Source organism: Charadrius vociferus, unplaced genomic scaffold, assembly GCF_000708025.1.
Source record: "Charadrius vociferus isolate BGI_N301 unplaced genomic scaffold, ASM70802v2 scaffold793, whole genome shotgun sequence".
Taxonomy (NCBI): Eukaryota; Metazoa; Chordata; class Aves; order Charadriiformes; family Charadriidae; genus Charadrius; species Charadrius vociferus.
In genome coordinates, this window is record NW_009647833.1 from 823,157 (window position 1) to 842,385 (window position 19,229).

Here is a 19,229-nt window from a genome sequence, read left to right on the forward strand (position 1 = left end):
TTTCCAGCTCCAGCTCCACTTTGTTTCCCGCTGTTAAGTGGGCTTCTATCCCTCTGTTTTTATATCCAGTCCCATGACCAAGGTTACAGCGCAAGCTACGAGCTCCTGCAGCAAATAAATTTAACACATCTTCATTTGGAAATGTACGAGCAAACTATCCGCCAGGAGCTTTTGCTGGAACATAGCTGCGTTATAATAAAAGTATAAAAGTTGGAAACCTTTTGTAATTCGTTTTCCAGAGGGGGGAAAAAAAAGCCTCCTCTGAAATATCTTCCGAATCATGTGAAATTTAACACTTTATCTATTAGTGTCAGGCAGCTAACATATAGCATGTTCAATCAGGAAAACGAACACACAAACGTGCTGCAGGGACAACTATATCAGAAACGAACACCACCACCTACCTTCTCATTCGGCTCCAGCCTAGCCACCTTTTAGTCGTCTCTTCCATTTAAAAGCACGTGGACTATGGCTCCAGCCTAGCCACCTTTTAGAATAGTTTTCTCATCTCTTCCATTTAAAAGCACGTGGACTAAGCGCAAACCAAAGGACTAAAGAATGCTCCTTTCAACATATTTAACTATAATCTCTGTACTCAGTCCCAGACCACGGCTGCAGCACATTACTCAAGTTGGTTATTAAGCCAGCAGCAACTGTCCTGCATATTCCGAGATTTGGATAGGTCTATGAAAACAAAAAGTCAACCTGAAATTCTTCACAGATGCCAACTGGTGTGTTTCCCTTTGCTTCAGCACTAATGCTAAATGCTAATTTCTCTGCGTGATTAGGGAAGGCAGAGCTGCTGAATTCAGAAGAGGAGATGAGGATTCAGCCAGCCAGCAAAAAGATTCTCCAAAAAGAGATGTTACCTTCCTTCGTATCCAAAGCTGAGGCAATCTCACAAAACTTAATCTTTGGATCATCTCAAACCAACTTAGGCTCTATGCACGCAGAACCACTGGGAGGCAAAGCGCGGCGGATCGGCCGTAAGGAGCCTGGGGGGGTCCTACACGCCATGCAGCACAACGGAGCAATGCTGACGCGCAGCAGGACCACCCCAAATTCCCAACTGGCTGTACGCTGCTTAGACGCGTCTCTGATCCCCTTCCCCTCTCCCAGGGTTAATTTTTGAGATGCAGGCTCGGACAACAGCCGCAGCAGCTCTGCTTGGCACGACGGCCGAGGGGAACTCTAAGACCTCCAGCCATCCACCGCAACCCTTTCGCCTGGGGGTGGCACCTCTGACCTGCTCTCCAAGGAAGAGAGCATCGGAGTTGCTATTTTAAGCACCGATACACAGCTCAAAGCCACTTGGTCTCGGCAGCCTTCAGCAACCAAGTTCAAAGCAAAAAATACCGCGAGTGAGGATTTCCATCCCAGGTCTTACAGGTTTTACATCGAAATCCCTCTCCACAGAGGGACAACTGTCTTACCTGTTTTCCTCATGAGACAGAATATCATCTGCTTGAACACAGGGACCTTTTCCAAAGTTACTGCCTATAATTTATCTTCAAATAACAGCCCAAACAGGGAGTTCTAGCTGCCCGCATATCAGCAGTTTCTCTTTTGCTCACTGTTAAGAAACCACACTCAATCTATTTCTCGCGCAGGTCATGGTGCTATTTAATAATATTGTGACAAAAACCAGCTGAGACTATTTCCAGGAAACTGGTTTACACCTGAAGAACGTGCTCTTGCTGCTCACTGCTCTGCGCTCAGTGGAAACCAGTGCCCACAGCAGCGGGCAAACTCCCCACCTCAAAACTGCTCCTCAACACTGACCAAAGTGAAATGGGACATTTTTTCCCTCATACACTTAAAACTGCCAAAATAAGGTGAACCAGTGTCATCACCCGGTCCCGACACTCGTAGCTTTTACCTCCTTACAGACTCAGGAAAAACACAAGTGAGACAAAATGTGCTCTGCCCCCGGCTGATGAATTAAAGAACCGTGCTCTCCCGCTGCCGTGAAAAATAACATGGCTGGGACTGGGGGAGAGACCGACCAGCAGCTGCCGCTCTCTTCGGGTTCTGTACCGCATCTCTTAGAGAAGGGGATACATTTCCGTAACGGTTAAAAAAATAAACCACACAGAGAACTCAACAGCAAACTTAAGAGATTTCAGTAAATCAGAAGGGATCATAAACACTCGTTTTGTTTCTTAAAACTTGCTTCCAAATATTTGCTTAGCCATTAAAACACGACCCTGTAGCTATTCTCCTAAAAAAGAGCTGCATGTTCCTTTTTTGAGTCAGAACACACTAATTCATCAACGTCCTTGTTTTTTATATAACTTAAATTTAGAGGTGAAAACAATTCTTCAAATATACATAATATTTGCTGAAAGTGGCACTGCATGAACATCTGTTTTTTTAGGTCGGGGGTCACTGTCAGGTAGATCCGATGGGAAGCTGAGAATCAAATTAAGCGTGTTACTTCTTGCACAAAGCCTACAATTAAACTCTCTTATGGTTCTTTTTAAAGAAACAAATGAAACCTTTTTGGCTGTAACATTCCAACCGTAGCATCTGAAAGTAAAATACTGCATGTAGAGGAAGGAAATACAGAAAACTAACCAAAACCAGAGAAAAGCCTCCACCTTTCCCGTCACCATAAACACAGCGTAAAGCACAGAGCAAACCCAAGGAAATATAAACTTCAATTTTAAGAAAACACCTCGTATTTGGTAAGTGGTGTTCATTATTAAGGGATAACAAACCAACATCTAGGGCGTGAAAGGAGGTCTGATTGTTCAAGGTGTAATTTAGAAGTTTATTAATGTATCTAACGATTATTCTTTCACCTGTAAAACAGGAGAGGGGAAACCACAGCCACGTTACAGCCTACACTGTATACTGGGGAGAATGCACTTCTCTTCACTCTCCGCTCCCGTTAAGACAGCGAGTCGTGAATTTTAGAAGCATTTTCTTACTGCTTTTCTTATTATTTTATTAATAGACGGTTTATTTCAGACAAAAATTCTAAACCCAAAACAATATCAAGAGAATAGGAATTGTTCTTATTCCAGCATAACTGGTTTACATGATGAACGACATCCCAGTAACCTTACATCTGCGGCTTGACACAGGTTCGCCTTCCATTACTCATTTATTGGTTTCCTCGACCAGTGCAAACATGGGAAACATGCAAATGTACACACCCCCGAAGGGCGTACAAAAGTTAAGTTATTGTGTTTCCTTTCCTACAACCGCAGTTCATTTCGGGGGCAGAGGACCACGAATAAATAAAGAGACTGGATACATAATCTGTTGTGGTTATATGAAACAAGGATGTTGAAATTAAGGTTGCGACGTACTGGAAAAACACCATATGACTCTAATCAACAACTGAGCCTGCAAGCTACAATTAACCCATCAGCATTATTTATTAAACTTGATGCAACCTCTGAGGTCCCTGAACGCCAGGCACCAGCCGAGAAATACGGCACGGACAGGGCTCGACTGCCCGAGAGAGGCAGAACCATCAGTCAGCAGCGTCCGAACCGCAGCCGCGGCTACGTAGAGGGTTTTTTCCGTAATGTTTGTCCCCGGGGTACCCCGGCTGCTCTGACAACAGTAAATTTAGCAAAGAGGGCAGGACCAGCAACAGAGCGAGAGACTCTAGACAGAGCGCTCGATAAAAGACGGGCTTCGGCTACATATCGCTTTCCTCCTTCTCCGGTGTAGTGTGTCTGATGCTCTGCGCCAGCGTGGGTTTGGGAGCACGTCCCGGCTGCGGGAGGGATGCAGGTGACATTGGGGTGCGATGGTTGGGTGTCTGTGCGGGGCACCGCGCAGCTCCACGCGTAGCACCGGGGGAGGCAGAGAGCCCCAGCGCCTGCAAGAAGCAGGGACCCCAAACACAGCTCTTGGCAGGGAACACCCAGGGAGATCTTCCAATTTAAGACCACGATGTATTTTTAGCCATCCCTGTTTCTCAGCCAGCCTGGATTCACGCAGAGGAAGCTCCCCGGCTCGTGTGTTAACAGCAGAGATGAAATGCAGGAGATGGAGGAGCAGCTCGCGGGAGCTGGAAGAGCCAACTCCGCAGCGCCCAGCCAGGCCCCAGGGAAGCTGGGCAGGCGGTGAGCTACACGGGTTTTCATCAAATTCTCCAAAGCTGGAGGGAAAAACGTAGCACATGAATCAGCTACAGCTCTTCAACCTTCTTCACCTTGAGATGCAACGGGAAAAGGGCCCAAACACACCCGTATAAAACAAGAGGGAGCAGTTAAACCGTGAATCACCAAGAAAAAGACTGCCTAAAAAATAGCTTTACTTGGCATTACACCAAGCGACTTCTAAGGTCAGCCTGTGCATCATCACTTGTGTCACCTTTTCACATGAGCTCTTCCAAGCAGCAGAAGGAGGAAAGAAAATAACCCAAGTGAGAGGTGGGAAAAGACCATACTTAATTCATTACATTTTGAAGCGATGCATCCTTTAAAAGGTTATGTTCCAGCGATTTACAGTACCAGACTGACATCAGCACACACACCACCAGCACTGGCAACAATACCTAAGCCAAAAAAACCCCAATTCGGCGAATTGTTTCTCTCAGCCCGTCTCTCCTCGTCCCCACAGCCGCTGCAGACAGACAGATCCTCCTCCGTCCCCCCAGCCCAGGTACAGAGCTGCAGCATCGCTCCCAGCCGGCGACGATGGTGGCTCATTAGTGGGTGTGTTGATTTCTAAACACCTCTCTATTCATCCTCTCAGGAATGTCGTCCAAGCAAATAGTGAAGCACTTGGAAATACGCAAACGGAGGAACGGAGAGAAGCCTGTGCATTACTACAAAATGTCGCTGAACTGGGGGAAAAAGCAAATTTTCAGAGGAAGTTTGCTTGCTTGGGAAACCCTGAGCTCAGGGACTAACTGAATTAACACCGTTCTGTCCCCACTAATGGTTAAAACACCTTGATAGCTTCCATATGCTCACTGGTGTTGTGCTAGAAACGTGCTAGTTTTATTTGATTCTAGGCAATATATATTTCAATTGGATGTTATTACTCACATCAGAAAGCTGCCCTCTGCTAAGTATTTTATAGACACTTGACACATCTGCCAAATTCGCAGCATCCAAATGTATTTTTAATGTTACAAATTGGGCTGCGGTCAGGATGCCGAGAATTTAATGCTCCTGGATCGGTCCCCACTCTTGAATACGGAACGTTAATGCTTCTTTCATTTGCTGCCACACTTCCAACCCAGATCAACGAAAAGCTAGACCGGGACTAAAAATAAGTTCCCATCCCCAATTGCCCACGGAATCTCAACTGAAGAGATTTCAAAGAATCCCTCGCACGTTGTGACCAGCCTAACAACTTCTGCCGCTAAAACCGCATACAAACGAGTCCCTCCAGATTGAGAAAGGGTAGAAACGTACTTTGATTCTCAGTCTGATTTCACTGGAGAGAAAACTCTCAAGTTTTACAGCCGGGGATAAAGCACTGGGGCTGAAGGCGAGAGGGCTCGTCTGTCAGAGCCGGGCGACGCTGCACCAGTTCATTCCCCTCAGCAGACAAACCTCAAGGGCTCATCACACTTGGGTTTGATTTTAGCAGATTTCTGCCCTAGGAGTTCATCAAACACAACATAACTACTACAATTGTCACTAAAGAATAGAGTTTTCTCTCATCAGCTCCAGTCCTAACCACTAAAGCTGCACAAGACATTTTAAATCAACAAAGCAGATTATGTCCTACGCTGCACCAAGCTTAAAATTGCTACTATTGCCCCTTCACTTAACCCCCCCCCAAAATCACGCTGGGAAATCAAAGCCCACGTTCTGAATAGCTGCACAAACACTGACGCAGCACAGCGGGTGAAGTCAGAGGCGATTTCCCAGTCGAAACCTGGCAGTTTCACTCCTGGAGGGCACTCCTGCGCTAGTCCAGCTCCATCCCCGGCTGCCGTCTTCCCCTGCGTCACTCAGCCCTGCGCACGCTGCCCGCGCCGCCGGGAAAGGTGGTGATGGGCTGTAGGTGACAGCCGCTTTAGTGGTCTGGCTCCGGTGAGTAATTTTACACAAGTTTTACAGTCTAATTTGCACCATTACACGTGGCCATTTAAATGTTAATTGCACGAGTATGTTAATCGTGCGAGTTGCACAACCCTCCAGAGAAGCTTTGAGCTTCATCACGCTCCTGGACCTGATGGTGGGTTATTACATCCTCATCACGTCGGCAGGTGACCGGCCACAGCCTTCCCCCACGCCCAGACCTGCTCACCGCATTAAACACTACCGTCATGCAGGAAAAACTCCCCCGTGCAGACACTTATTATTTCCCTTATCACTCTTCTTTATTTCAGAACACAAAGCTGCGCGCCTCTGCCCTTCGCATCGTTCCTGTTCACACCCCGACGGCAGCTGTTGACAGCACCTCCCTGCGCCCACGGCACTCCTCACCTCGCCGGGCTTCTCCTCCAGCGCCCAACACCCCCTACCCTCGGCTGGAGCGACGGAGGCAGTGACATGACACACAGCCGCTCCGGCACCCAGCCGCCTGGTTTGGTTTGCTTAGGGATGCCGCACGTGAAATTTGCCTGGGAAGCCTGTAAATGACGGAGGGATTCCAGTCGATTTGTCCACTGAGGAGTTTGCATACTGCCGGCAGCGTCGCGGTCATATTTGCAGTATCAGAGCCCCGCTTGACTTCTGTGGGGGTCACATTTGGCAACCACTCGAGTTGCATGAGATTTTGCAAGACGAATTCACGTTCGGGTTGAGACATTAGAGTAAAAACGTAGCTGGGGGGAAGGGACAACCATACCATGAACCCTACAAGCAGGGTTTCCCAAGTGGAAATGCTGACAGTTCACCTGCCGTAAGCACAGAAGTAGCACAGCTGCAATAAACATTACCGCGCACCAAATATGTGAGACAATAAAGGAAAGAAAAGAAAAAAAAAAAAATGAGATCCACCATAAGGAAAAAAAAAAAAAATCTCCTGCTTGTTGTCAGGATTTCTATTTTCAGGCCGAGCTTCTCGCTTTGCTGGCATCAAAACCAAACAGCACTGGCTGTGGAACAGCCCGGTCTTACTTAGCGGCTTGTACTGCCTTTACCGCCACCGGCGAAGAAACGTGCCTTTGGCCAGCACAAGCCACCCCCGGTTCCCGGCTGCAGGGCAGCGACGGCGCGCATCCTCCGCCGTGCCACACAGAAGCACCGGGCAAGGTCAAGCTCGGACTCGCTCCTGCCTTGAACCGGGCTTTGCGGCAGATGGCAAAAGTTACGCCTGACCTCCTCGTACAGTTGCAGATGCCAGTTTTCATGGCCGGTGGCCAGAAGGATAATAAACAGCGCTATTTCTTCTTGGCGTGCCATCCACCTGAAACCCTTCGCAATAAGCGTGTTCTAGGCTAGAAAAAGCTCACTGCGTCTCTTCGACGGGAAGGACATCGTCCAACTGTCATAATTCACTAGGGAAATGACTCTAAATGAAACTCGCTTTTGATTTATTTTGGCAGCTCAACTTCTGTTTATTATTCATTGGTTACAAAAGAATATTATGGGACTTTAATCACACGACTGGAGTCTTACAGAAACTGTGGCATGACCTTTTTTTTTTTAAAATATATAAAATTACACAGCTTAAGACACAATATTTAACCCTCACCCATTCACCATCTCTACGAGTCTGTTCCTATTTCAGAATAATGACCTATCCATCAAAAAAAAAACAGGAGATAAAGCTTAGCCGTGCAGGAGACAATGAATATCATTGAAAGATGGTCCCTACAACATCAGGGATTGTGACACAAAAAAAGCCCCCAAATATTTTATAGATTTAGCCTTAATTAGTTATGAAGAGCTTACGGTGGTTTTCCTCATCTGTTCTTAAGGCTCAAAGGCAGTCAGCGCTGTCCCGGCAGCTGAGGCACATCAACACCAACCATGTGCGCCCAACCTGGGCACCGCGGCCAAGGAAGCCACGTGCAATTTGATGTCTGGAGTCGAGCATGTATTTAAATAAATAAAAAAAATGAAATAAAAGCGTCTACGTTAGGAGATCTGAAAGCACTGATTACCTTAGTTCAGCGTGAAACAAAACCCGCTGTCAGAAAAGCCACTTCCACACAAACAGGTGGAGGTAAGAAGAGAGGCTGAAGCAACAGTGGTGCTTATTAAGCATGTTTATGCGAACAGTACACAAAACCACCTCCCTGCCCGCCGGCTGACGCTGCCTGTAAGCCAACACTCGCAGAGCTGAGGAGAGGACAAGCCGCTGACTCCAGTGACACCAGCCACCAGCCGCCCCGCAGCTCAGGACACCGCTAGCTAACCGGGCACTCGAGGAGCCCACAGCAGGGCAGTACCATAGCCCCCCCTGCTCTCTGCCACACGCAGCACCTGCATCACCCTCCCCTTCTGCTCACCGTCCCTCTTCATCTCTTTCTTCCTCCCTATATTGATTCCGCAAAGTGTTTCCTGATCTCTATTTAAAGGAAGAAAAAAAACCCCAGTATTTCTCATACTTCCATCTATGACCTTGTCAAACCCAATAACCTGTGGGCATTTTTCTATGCCAGACACATCCTTCTCCTTCCACGGGCTTAAACGCTGCCGACACTGCAGCGCAGGGCAGGGCGGGCGGTCTGAGCCTCCCCACAGCCGCAGAGCCGAGATGTTTATTTTCACATGCCACGAGAAAGGACAGCACTGGTTACCAAAAGACGGGATGGCTAATTGAACGGGCTGTGCCGTGCCGGGTTCAGGCTGGGCAGCAAGGATATATCTGTATTCTCTAACCACAGCAGCTGCCATTTCTTTTCTTGCACTGCTGTAGTTATGAAAAAAAAAAAAAAAATTAAAAAATTCCTGTTCTCATGGAGCAAAGAAGCAGGAGCCAACCAAAGCAATTTAATTTATCAACCAGTATCTTCAGCATGAGAAACATGCAATGCTTTTCCCAGCCCAGAAAACATCCCTTTTCTCTTCTTGTTAATATTTAACTTCGTTCTAGCACTGAGCCAGAGCCTAATATAGGAGGAGATACTAAGTGATAAACCGATGTTTTCTTTAAAACACAGTCTCTACTCATTCAATGGCAGTCATTTACTGTACACATGTGTGCGCACAGGGCAGGAAGATGGACCAGAGATATTGGGAAGAATTATTATTTTTTTTTAGATTCAAACTCTAACGCCACAAATCTTAGTATTGCTCTTCAATTCTTGATTCCTTCAGAAGCAGACTTTGCTCACCTTTACTGACTGGGGCACCCAGGTCGCACACATACTGTCAAGGGTTAAACTCGACTGCAAAGGCAGAGGCTACTATATTACAAGGACAAAAGCCTGATAGGTGAAGCAGTTTTGGCCAAACAACCAGTAAAGGCATGTCAGCAACTGTCAAAAAAATTATAGCCAGTCCATACAGAAGGTTTAGCAATAAACACAACTAAAGAGTGACAAATAAAAATGAACAGAGTGTGTTAAACGCCCAGTGAAAAAAAAAAAAAATCTATGGGAATTTTTTATACTACACCCTAGGGCAGAGAGGAAATTATGCCACAACTGGACTGCAGCTCTTAGCAAGGTCAGCCCAGACTCCAGTTCAGCAGCAGCTCTCAGAAAAAAAAAAAACAGAGGAAAAAAAATCGGATAGCACTGGTTCCCCAGAAACTGCACAGCTTGAACCGCGTATTGTTACAACTGAACCACAGCAGCTCCTGCATTCCCAGCCTCTCCCAAAGCATCCGAAATAGCCCAAGTCTGGGACTCCCAAGGAAAATTTTGTTACGCCCTGCAGAGGAATGTTCCACCCACGACCGTTGTTTCCTTCCATAAAAGGATCATTAGTGAGATAATTTCTGAAGTTCGTGGTATTGTCTACAGATTTTACTGAAATATCGCACCAGGAAGGGGAAGCCAAATGAGCCAGACTATTTTAAGGCTTTTGCATTTGGAGGAAATTCTAGGGCAAAGTTTCAAAAAGGCAGATGCTTTGAACTGGGAAACGTTACCCTTTGTGGAGAAGGGAGCATTCCTGTCTTTAGAGCTGCTTAAATAACTTTTTTGGGGCCACATCTATTTGATCCACTTTATTTTTAGATTTAGAATCTGCTCCTTCAGACACCTAAACGCTATTTTATACGAACACGTGGATGTGATCAAGACTATTTGGGAAATAGTTTAAAAGTTAAAGACTGACTATAAAAAGCTACTCTTACACCCGTCTCACAGCTACAGTTCACCTCGAAGACCTGCTCAATCATCTCGGCACCCAGGTGGAGCACAGAAGTGTTATCCCCGTCGTTACCGCTGCCACACCACCAGCCAGACGGGACCGCAGACTCCATCGCTGGCAGTACAGTGGTTGGATCTGCAATTTGGATTTTGAGCTTGCTGTCCCTAAGGTCTCCTTTTCCTTAAGGAGCACGGCAAGCACATTCCCATAGCTCCATACTGCATGTTCCCCGCTGGGTCCGACTGGGATTTAGATTGCTCTAACTGGGAGAATAACACGCAGCGCTATTCAGCCATGTCCTCTCTTGCAGCACTCCCTCACCATCAACGATCAGTAAAACGTTACCCTCATCTCAAAACCAAGGCTGGGCTCCCCTCTCCTGGACGGCTGCAAAGGTGCAGCTCTCAACAAGGCTCAGTAAAGCACTGCTCCTCCTCCGCACGAGAGGGAAAGCTGCTTTGCTGGGCTCAGACGGTAAATGCCCCCTTCCCCAAAAGAAAAAGCGAGCTGTTAAAGGCTAAATACCCTTAGTTTGCCTTCTAGGAACCTGCCCGATATAACTGGTCTCCAAAAACACTACCAAAATAAGAGATTAGATAGGCTGATCGCAGCTCCAAGGTGCCAGTGATTTGGGCAGCGCTCGAACCAACAGCCTCCATGAGATTCCCAACCCTGTGTTTGGCAGTTAAGGCCGACGGGAGATGGAAGAACCAAAGATAAGCTTCCTGAGTCAGCTTCTGGATGCTCCCTCGCCTGCAAGGGCGACAGGGATGGCAACGGGGATGGCAACCGCTCGTGCGCGCACCTCTGTCTTCCCACGCAAACCCGAGGCAGGCAGGGCACAGCTAACACGGACAACCGAGAGCAGGGGCTCAGCAGGGAACTCCCTCCTGGCTTGCTTTGACTTAAAAAAGAACTTTTTTTTTTTTCTTCTACTATTGCGTCTGAGGTTTATGTTTCCTTTGGAAGGAAATCAGAGATTGAAAGGATGTTTATGAAAACCATTATTTACTCTCCAGACAGGAACGGCTCCTCTAGCTCCGATACCACGCAGTCAAGGCAGTTCTGGCAAGCGCTGATTACAGTTTGTATCACGAGTTGTTACGAGAGAATGTGACCGAAGAAAAGAGGCTTTTGCAAAACACCTTCCAGGTCCAATCTTGCAATAAATACACAAGATCCTGAGCTGCCACTAAAATTCAAGCAGCTACAACATCCAAGTTCATACACATTTTTACTTACAGCACGCACTTTCAAGGACACGATGGATTGCATCGCTCTTCTCAGTGTGTCAAGGGATGGAAATGTGTCAAGAGACAGGAATGGCTTTTTCAAAAGCTAATCTGCTGCAAGTACTGTGTACTACAGCCTACAGACATCTCATACGGTAAGAAGGAGTTATAAATGGGAAAAGTTATCTGAAGATTAAACTTTTTGCTGTGGCTGGTTTTAAGCTTTGTTTCAAACCTATTGCAAAAGCTGACAGCCAACTGTTTCTTTATTAAGTCAAGGGTGGTTTGCAGTTGTGGTTACTATGATAAAATGCAATAACGATCTTCATCCTGGGCTTCCTAAGGAAGAGGTTCACAAGATGACACGATCTGTTCATGTGTACACTCCAATCAAATTTTGCAGAGAAATACTGGTCTTGAGGATACAAATTTCCTACAAATTTAATAAGAATATAAGATGAGCAGAAAAAAAAGAAACTAATTTTATTGTGGGACCAAACTACCACCAAAAAAGGTAAATAAATAAAAAAGCTCCTTTCAGTAGCACTGACTCCCTTCCTAGCAGAGCACCGACTTGTCTTAAAGGCAGCTTGCTTCCAGTTGTTTCAAAACAATTTCTTACCACGCATTGGAAAATGAAACCCTTCCTCTCCAAGCGGGAGAAGCCAAGCCTCCTCTCTATAAAAACTTCATATTTCTAAGTGTCCTTTATTCCCCTGAGAACAGGCTGGTAAAACAAAGGCACTCTTCAGCACAGGAACGGGTGGCTGAAGCCGAAAAGCGAGGTTTTCGCCCCCACAATCAGGTATCAAGAGGGTGGTCATGCGAAAAAGGCCGCCTCACTCCCCCAGCTAGCACACAGGACACGCTGCTCAGAGAAAGCAGCGCAGGGGGGCGACAGGAACAGCAAACGTTTCTTCTACGTTTCCTCTGTTTGGTTCTGGAGAGACAAATAGAAAATTTCACCTCAAATCGAAATGCGATTCAAGCATTCCCCAGCACTGGAAGATGAGCTCTTCCGCGGCGGGTCCCTCCAAGCAGCTAACACGCAAGGTTAGCTTGCTGACACCTGAGCTTGCTGACACTCCTCTATTGCTTTAAACTTCAAGACCCAGCCAAGTGCTGCCACTCTGGTTTCGGCAATTCACATACGAAATGCACATTCAAGTGTGAAATGGTGGACTCGGATTATAAACGCAGAAAGAAAAAGCTCACAGCATTTCAGATCCAAACAATTTTTCTTACCAGAGAACTAACACTTGCAGTAATTGAATGGTTTCAGCGTTTGTTAGGATCTCTTAAAGTAAGAAACAACTGTTTCTTCTGACTTTTGGGAGACTGTCTGGCCTTAGCCCATGCAGTCTGTGCAACTGCAAGCTCTGGCATCTGTCTGAAAGTCTGCTTCTACCTTGCAAAGAAGCAAAGCGAGGGAAAATAGGAAAATTCACAGCTAAATACAGGAATATTTGTGATGAAACGCAGCTCCAGGCCACTTGAAAGATGCCCTGCACAGACACGCCACATACACGTTTGAAGGTTTTTACGTGGACAGGAGTCTAATTGGTTCCTTTACAACCAAAGTGAATGAAGGGCTGCACAGACAGATCTGCCTCCTCGGTACTTCAGAGCAGGATATTGTCCAAGTCCGTCTGTACATGCTTTGGAGAACTTCAAAGGGATTAAAGAGTGAGAAAGCACAGACATAAGGCAAAGCTCTAAACAAAGCTTGCCGAATCTCCATAGCACAGAGTCTCTTTTGTTATCCTGCAAGCACAGCTGACCGCGGCACTGCTTTTGTTCATCTCTCACCACATCCAACCTTGGGGCCTGCAAGTCCTGAAGCACTCCGGGCAATTCTCAGCCAAACCGCTCTTCTTGATCCCACTTTTTTGTGGTCTTCTCTGAATTTGTTACCCCGAATGGGCCCAAAAGGCTACAACAGCACCAGCCTTCCAGTCATACCCAAACTGAGTACTGCACTCGTTTCCATTCCCTCCTCAATTTCTCTAATTGCCTCCCCACTCGATTTCTCGTCTCATCCCTGCACGGTGATTACAGGCAGCACCACTCTTAGGTATGCCACATCCCAAGCACATCCCCGGTTTAACACCAGTACTCGGGGAACTACGCAAATGCTAAACTAGTTCTGCTAGGAGAGGTAAGCATCTCGCTTTTTTTTTTTTTTTTAAAGCAATATGAGGGCACAGAGAAGTTAAATAACTCACTCGGGGCCACAGACTCTGTGGCAGAGGTAGGATTAGCAATATACGCCAACGGCTACCGCAGCAAGAAGTGGAAAATACAGCCAGCCATGCTGGTGAGGGAATGACTGTGCCATCCCAGCAACCTCATTTTAAATCTGGTATTAAATAAATGAGTCAGTGCTGACAATGAGGAAAGCAGCATGATTGACGATTCAAGACGTTAATGTTCCTGGTCTAAACCAGAACAGTCACAGGAAATGCAGCAGCACTGGGTGATACCTCGAAATCAGATAACACGCGGACCAAGCTCAGCGCTCACAAACACCACAGCCATGGCCGTGCTGTTCAATACCATACTCCCTCCGAGCAAACACATCTGTCAAGCAAAAGACAAGTGAAAAACTGATAGCTGAATGGGACACGCAAGATGAACTGGCAGTCAGTCATCAGGCTTAGTCTCTAGCAGCTCAGGATACTTCAGCAAACAACCTAGTTAAAAGGCTAAATAGCCTTTTATTGATCCTTACTCAGTAGCAAATGTGCTTGTACCTATTTAATCCTGTTCATTTTATCATTAGCTTCAGAGCGGCACAACCGCGAGCCTCCTGGTTTCGTCTTTGATTTTTAAATCAATTTCTTGTTCACTTCCCTTTGGAGGGTGACCAGAAAGCAGGCTAGAGCAGCTGTACAGCGAGGAGTTCGCAAAGTCCTTAGAGTAAGACACAGCAGAAACACCTCCCTAACAATGAGAGTGGGTTTCTGCCTGCCGGAGCCAGAAGCCTTGGCATTACTGGAGAGGAGATGCACATACCTGCCTGCCATCCTGTCCCACGTTGGTCTGTCCTCTCACTACAGTTCGAATGTTGTCATCCAGTCTCCTGGAGAAAAGAATCTGTAATGTCCAACTCATTCTTTATGCAACAGACCCAAAAAAATATGGGAACCTTGAGAGCTACAGAACAGATTTAAAATAAAAAGCTGCTGCTATCAATGCTAAACTCACTTTTTTTCCCCCCGTCTCTCTCTGTGATGCATCACTGTCTTACATAACTTAAAACTCCTGTTGCAAATTTAAAAATTCATTTCCTCATTTAAACAGGGCTTCTTGCATTTCTCTTCCAAGCCATACTGTCAGCTTTTCCTTGTCCGTTTCCATTTCCACATATTAAAGTGCTGTCTCAATCGCTTCAGGTTAGTAATGCCAGACTGCACAGAAAATTCAAGTATTTCCTGCACACTTACATTTATTTTGTACTTTCAGTAGCAATAATGCCAACGAAAAAAATACATAATGAGTTTTAACAATTGCTACTTTGACCTCACAAACAGAATAAATTCTCAGCAACCCAACCTTCTGGGTAGTTTGTTCTCTCAGCCTTCAAACTGTACTAAAATTTGGTATTTGTTGATTCTTAGTTTATTGTTTTTTCAAAGCTCTACTTTGCAACCCATCAGCTAAAATAACCTAAAAGACGCATACTATACAATGGGGCAAAGTATAAAAAAGAATTATAATTACAGTGAGTCATTCTCATCTCTCTCACTATTAGACTTGAGACTGACCCTATTGACGCCTTTACAGCAAATTAAATCAGTTGTAGTGCAAATACTGTATTTATGAAACCTCAGTGACAACCAGACCCTGCGCCACCCGAGATGCAATGAAATGGAGAAATATTTACCTTATTTTCAATCTGATTTTGTTCACAACTTCATCGATGTTTGCCAAAGACTACAAAATGAAAAAAAAACCAAACACAAGAAGTGAACTGGGGAACCTTTTTACTGCGATACACACCAGCTGTGATACCTAACACTTTCTCATGTGCGGCACTTTACACAGAGGAGAGCGATGACTTTGTTTTACAGATGGAGGAACTGAGACACACTCAGCAGCTCCTCAGGTGACGTGACGAAGAGCAGCAAAAGACAGGGCAGGCCAGGGTGCAGCCTGCAGGTCCCAGAGGCTCCCCACTTCCCACCCAGCCCCGACCACGCAGGGTGCCCCGAGCCCTGCCTCGTCAGCGGAGCTGCTCCCGAAACGCTGTGGTGACAGTGACCTCCAGCGGGCAATGGGGACAGAGCCACAGCCTTCCCCGGCCAGAGACCCTCCCGCAGAGCCAGGACACCCAGAACAAGGGTGGAGGAGGCTTGGGTGCTGCCAGAGCTGCAGTGGGGGTATTGCCGGGGAAATAGCTCTACACTAATGGCAAAGGGAGAAACACCCAGCCAGCACCAGCAGCAAACTGACTAGAACCAGCTGAAAGCCAAAAAAGCCAGTGCTGCAGAGGATCTGAAACACAGTAAATGCTGGAGCAGCCTCAGAACCCAGTCTTCAGCTGCAGACACACCTCCTCTTGGCAGCAGCTTAGTCCAAAACAGCCCCTGAGGCTGATTTAGGGAAGACAAAGTACGGATATGAGCCCAGGGCGATCTCATTCATTACATCTCAAAAGAAACAATAAGTTTCAAACATGGATGACTCTCTAGTGACGTTTCACAGGCAACACCTGCCTTATTTGGCTAAAACCCCCGAGGATTTACCAGCGATGAATACATGGCAAGTTATGAAATTTACTGCAAGAGAAACCTCTATATAGAAAACTAATTTCTGTCTACAGATCAAAGCAGGACTTTTAACGCAGCGGTACTTTGGGTGGAAAGAAACTCCATAATGACAGTGAGCCTCGTGAGATGCGAATTTAAGAAGTGACTATTGTTACAGTCATGCTACCTGTCTTACTGTTTAAAAGAAAAGGCTTGTTTAAACATGCCTTCAGTCACTTACTATCAGGTTACCCCTCGCACTGAGGGACGTACTGCGAGCACTACTTACTTGCTCAGTGGGAAAGAGAGCATTAATATACTCCACAGCGTTGAAATCTGCTCTGTCCAGTGGATCTTGGCTGGGAAATACCTGAAGAGAGGGAGGAAAACAAATACAATCAACAATACATCAGAGTTAATTTCTGAAACTTTACACAGTATCTGCTATTTTTAATTACTTCAGCACCCCCTTCCGATTGTGTTTCACAGCAGTGTTCTAACAAGCATGCACAGAGAGCGGTCTGCCCAGGAGTAAAGCAGCGACGGTGCTCTGCAGGTCTCTGACCTATTAAAATTCCTGCGGATATCAGCCTGAATAAACACAGATAACATACATGCATGCTTCCAGGTACAGCCCCAGCACAATCGATGATGGGCGAGGAATTCTGAAGACACACAAGCCGCTAATTACACATCCCAAACCACACTGATGCTTTTGCTGTTATCTGGAAAGGGAACCCCCTGCTGAGGCGTTGCCCTCATCTTTGCAAGGCCCTGTGGTGACAGATGGCGGACTTGCTTCTCACAGCCATGTAATAGGAAACACGATGAACTACGCAAAGTTCTCTGTAGACTTGGGTTTGCCACTTTCACATGAAAAAGAGGGAGAGAAACAGAATCTGCTGAATGATTATTCCTACCCACAGGAAAGGGAAAAGAGCAGCAGTGGTGCAAACATCTCATCTCTCCTCAGAAGTAGCTCAAACGATGCAAACACAGCTGCCAGGCTTCGCTTTTTGTCCCCACAGACTAAAACATGCTGCCTTCCCTTCTCTGCTACCATATTCATTCCATATTTATACAGCCATCAGCTCTGCACTCCACGGTCAAAACCCTGCCTAGCTCACACCACAGCATCACCTCTGCACGTCACCCTGCTCACATGCAACATTTACATCGTTCTACGCATTTTGCAGCCTAAAAGCAGTGGTTTCGTGAGACCATTTAAACAAGAGCAGCTTCACCCTGAAATAGACCTCTTCAGCTTTCCCAAATCTACTCCTGTGGCCAAGGAGAAGCAGGCAGCAGCTAAATACACCTGAGGTCATGCCCAGGTGAGGAAGATGCTCTGACATTAGTCCATTAGCACAACTGCAGCATCACAACCAGCCTGTCCTGCTCTGGGCTCACAACTCCTGCAGCTTCAATTAATCCCAAATCTCCACAAGCATTAAGAGCAGCTGAAGCAAGGGGTGGGATGGAAGGAACATAAAGGCTAGTCAGGAACTCCGTCAAACCGCAGATAGAGATCAATGCTGCAGGCAGCTGTACAGCTGACCTGGCTGCTCCTAGGTCTTTGTCACAGCCTATTAACCACAAATAACTACCCCTCCTTTTGTGGGGCACCAGTCTGCATGTGCTCCCTACCCCACCTCAGGCAGAAGTCAGCTGAGCCAGTTCTGCCCATTTAACCATAACCCAGCAGTTTTGCCCAAAGCTGATTAAGGAACACTCACAGGAGCAACAGGATTATTGGATTGGTAAATGCCAGTGAGGAAGCAAAGAAAGGCAAGAGGCAGTGTCATCCTCAACATCTCCCCTTGCTCAGGATGTGAGTGTCTGCCTGCAGCCTTATTACCTGTTAACATAACTCAGCCAGGAATGCAGTTTCCACTGCGCAAAACCTCAACTCAAGACTGTCTCCAAAAGACGTGTTTTACCTTGAAGAGACATTTTGTGAATGATCGTTAGGTAACTCTGGTTGTACAATGTTAGAAATCACACCAGGCTTTTCTGGCTTTCAAACACATAGGCTCCAGAAAGCACAGAGGATTCCTCTTCTGGAGAAGTCCCAGGTCTCCTTTAGAAGCTGGCATTTAATTTAGCAATTTTCAAGATTTCAGCAAAAATGGCTCAATGGTTTAGTGCCAGCTGTGCCAACCCCATGCAAAGACAAGTCTGTGGGGTGTCTCTTTCTTTGGAGCAGTAATATTCCAAAGCTGGCACAGCACCCACAGAGAAACCGTGCTACCTTCCTCGCCTTCTGGTGCTGGGCTCACTTGAGGTGCTGTGCCAGCTACCACGGGTCCGCCCTGGTTCTTTGAGGAGAGCCACCAAAAGTGATTCGCAGGCCTCAACACTCGAGACCGTGAGAAAACTTTTTTGAGAGATACTTTGAGAGATGGCTCCTGTTGCCATCCACAGACTTCCACTACAAGAAAGAGCTCTTCAGGCAGAAGGGTTGGCTGAAGTCAGCGCAAGCTCACTCAGACTCCAACAGACACCTGATGTTACCCTGGTTTCTCATGGACAAAAGTGAGACTCCAAGTGTCACAGAGGGTTGTAGGGAACACTGAAGGACTGGAATGTACTATATTGATCACAAAAGTCAAGCCAAAGGATTGAGGTTATCCTGAGTGCGAGTCACAGGCCATTTGGCTTCATTAAGATAATTTACATACCAAGCACCAAGGATTCAATTAGAGGACAGAGAACAGGCGTGCCCCGAGTTCCTCAGCGATGGGGAAGCGATCAGATGAGATATGCTCAGCTGCGGCCAGCCGCAGGCCCAGCCCCCGCACGGCGGCGGAAGGTCACAACCCCCCAGCACTAACGTGACCCGGAGGACCCGAGCCGGCGGCCAGCGCAGCCCCGGGACACCGACAGAGCCCGCCCGCCCGGGGGCTGGAAGGGTTCACCCCCCACGCCAGGCACCCGGGCCGCAGCCGCCTCCAAGCACGGCCAACTCGGGGCTTTCCCGGGCCCAGCAGCGGAAGGCCCGGAGCCCGCTGGGGGGACACCACCGGCCCCGCGCCCGGCAGAGCCCGCCG

At 47.0% G+C, this 19,229-nt stretch overlaps 2 protein-coding genes across 2 annotated transcripts in view; one reads left to right on the forward strand and one right to left on the reverse strand.

Annotated features, from left to right (window-relative positions):
* The window catches only part of VPS53 (vacuolar protein sorting 53 homolog (S. cerevisiae)), a 64,334-nt gene extending 47,535 nt beyond the window's left edge, over positions 1-16,799 (reverse strand). The window contains exons 1-4 of the mRNA XM_009882732.1: positions 16,794-16,799; positions 16,469-16,549; positions 15,315-15,364; positions 14,444-14,510 (exon numbers count right to left, since the gene is read on the reverse strand). Coding sequence (XP_009881034.1) covers positions 14,444-14,510; positions 15,315-15,364; positions 16,469-16,549; positions 16,794-16,799 — 204 coding nt within the window. The remainder of the gene's footprint in view (positions 1-14,443; positions 14,511-15,314; positions 15,365-16,468; positions 16,550-16,793) is intronic.
* A 706-nt stretch (positions 16,800-17,505) lies between these two features.
* Positions 17,506-19,229, forward strand: part of FAM57A (family with sequence similarity 57, member A) — a 6,394-nt gene continuing 4,670 nt past the window's right edge. The window contains exon 1 of the mRNA XM_009882733.1: positions 17,506-17,513. Coding sequence (XP_009881035.1) covers positions 17,506-17,513 — 8 coding nt within the window. The remainder of the gene's footprint in view (positions 17,514-19,229) is intronic.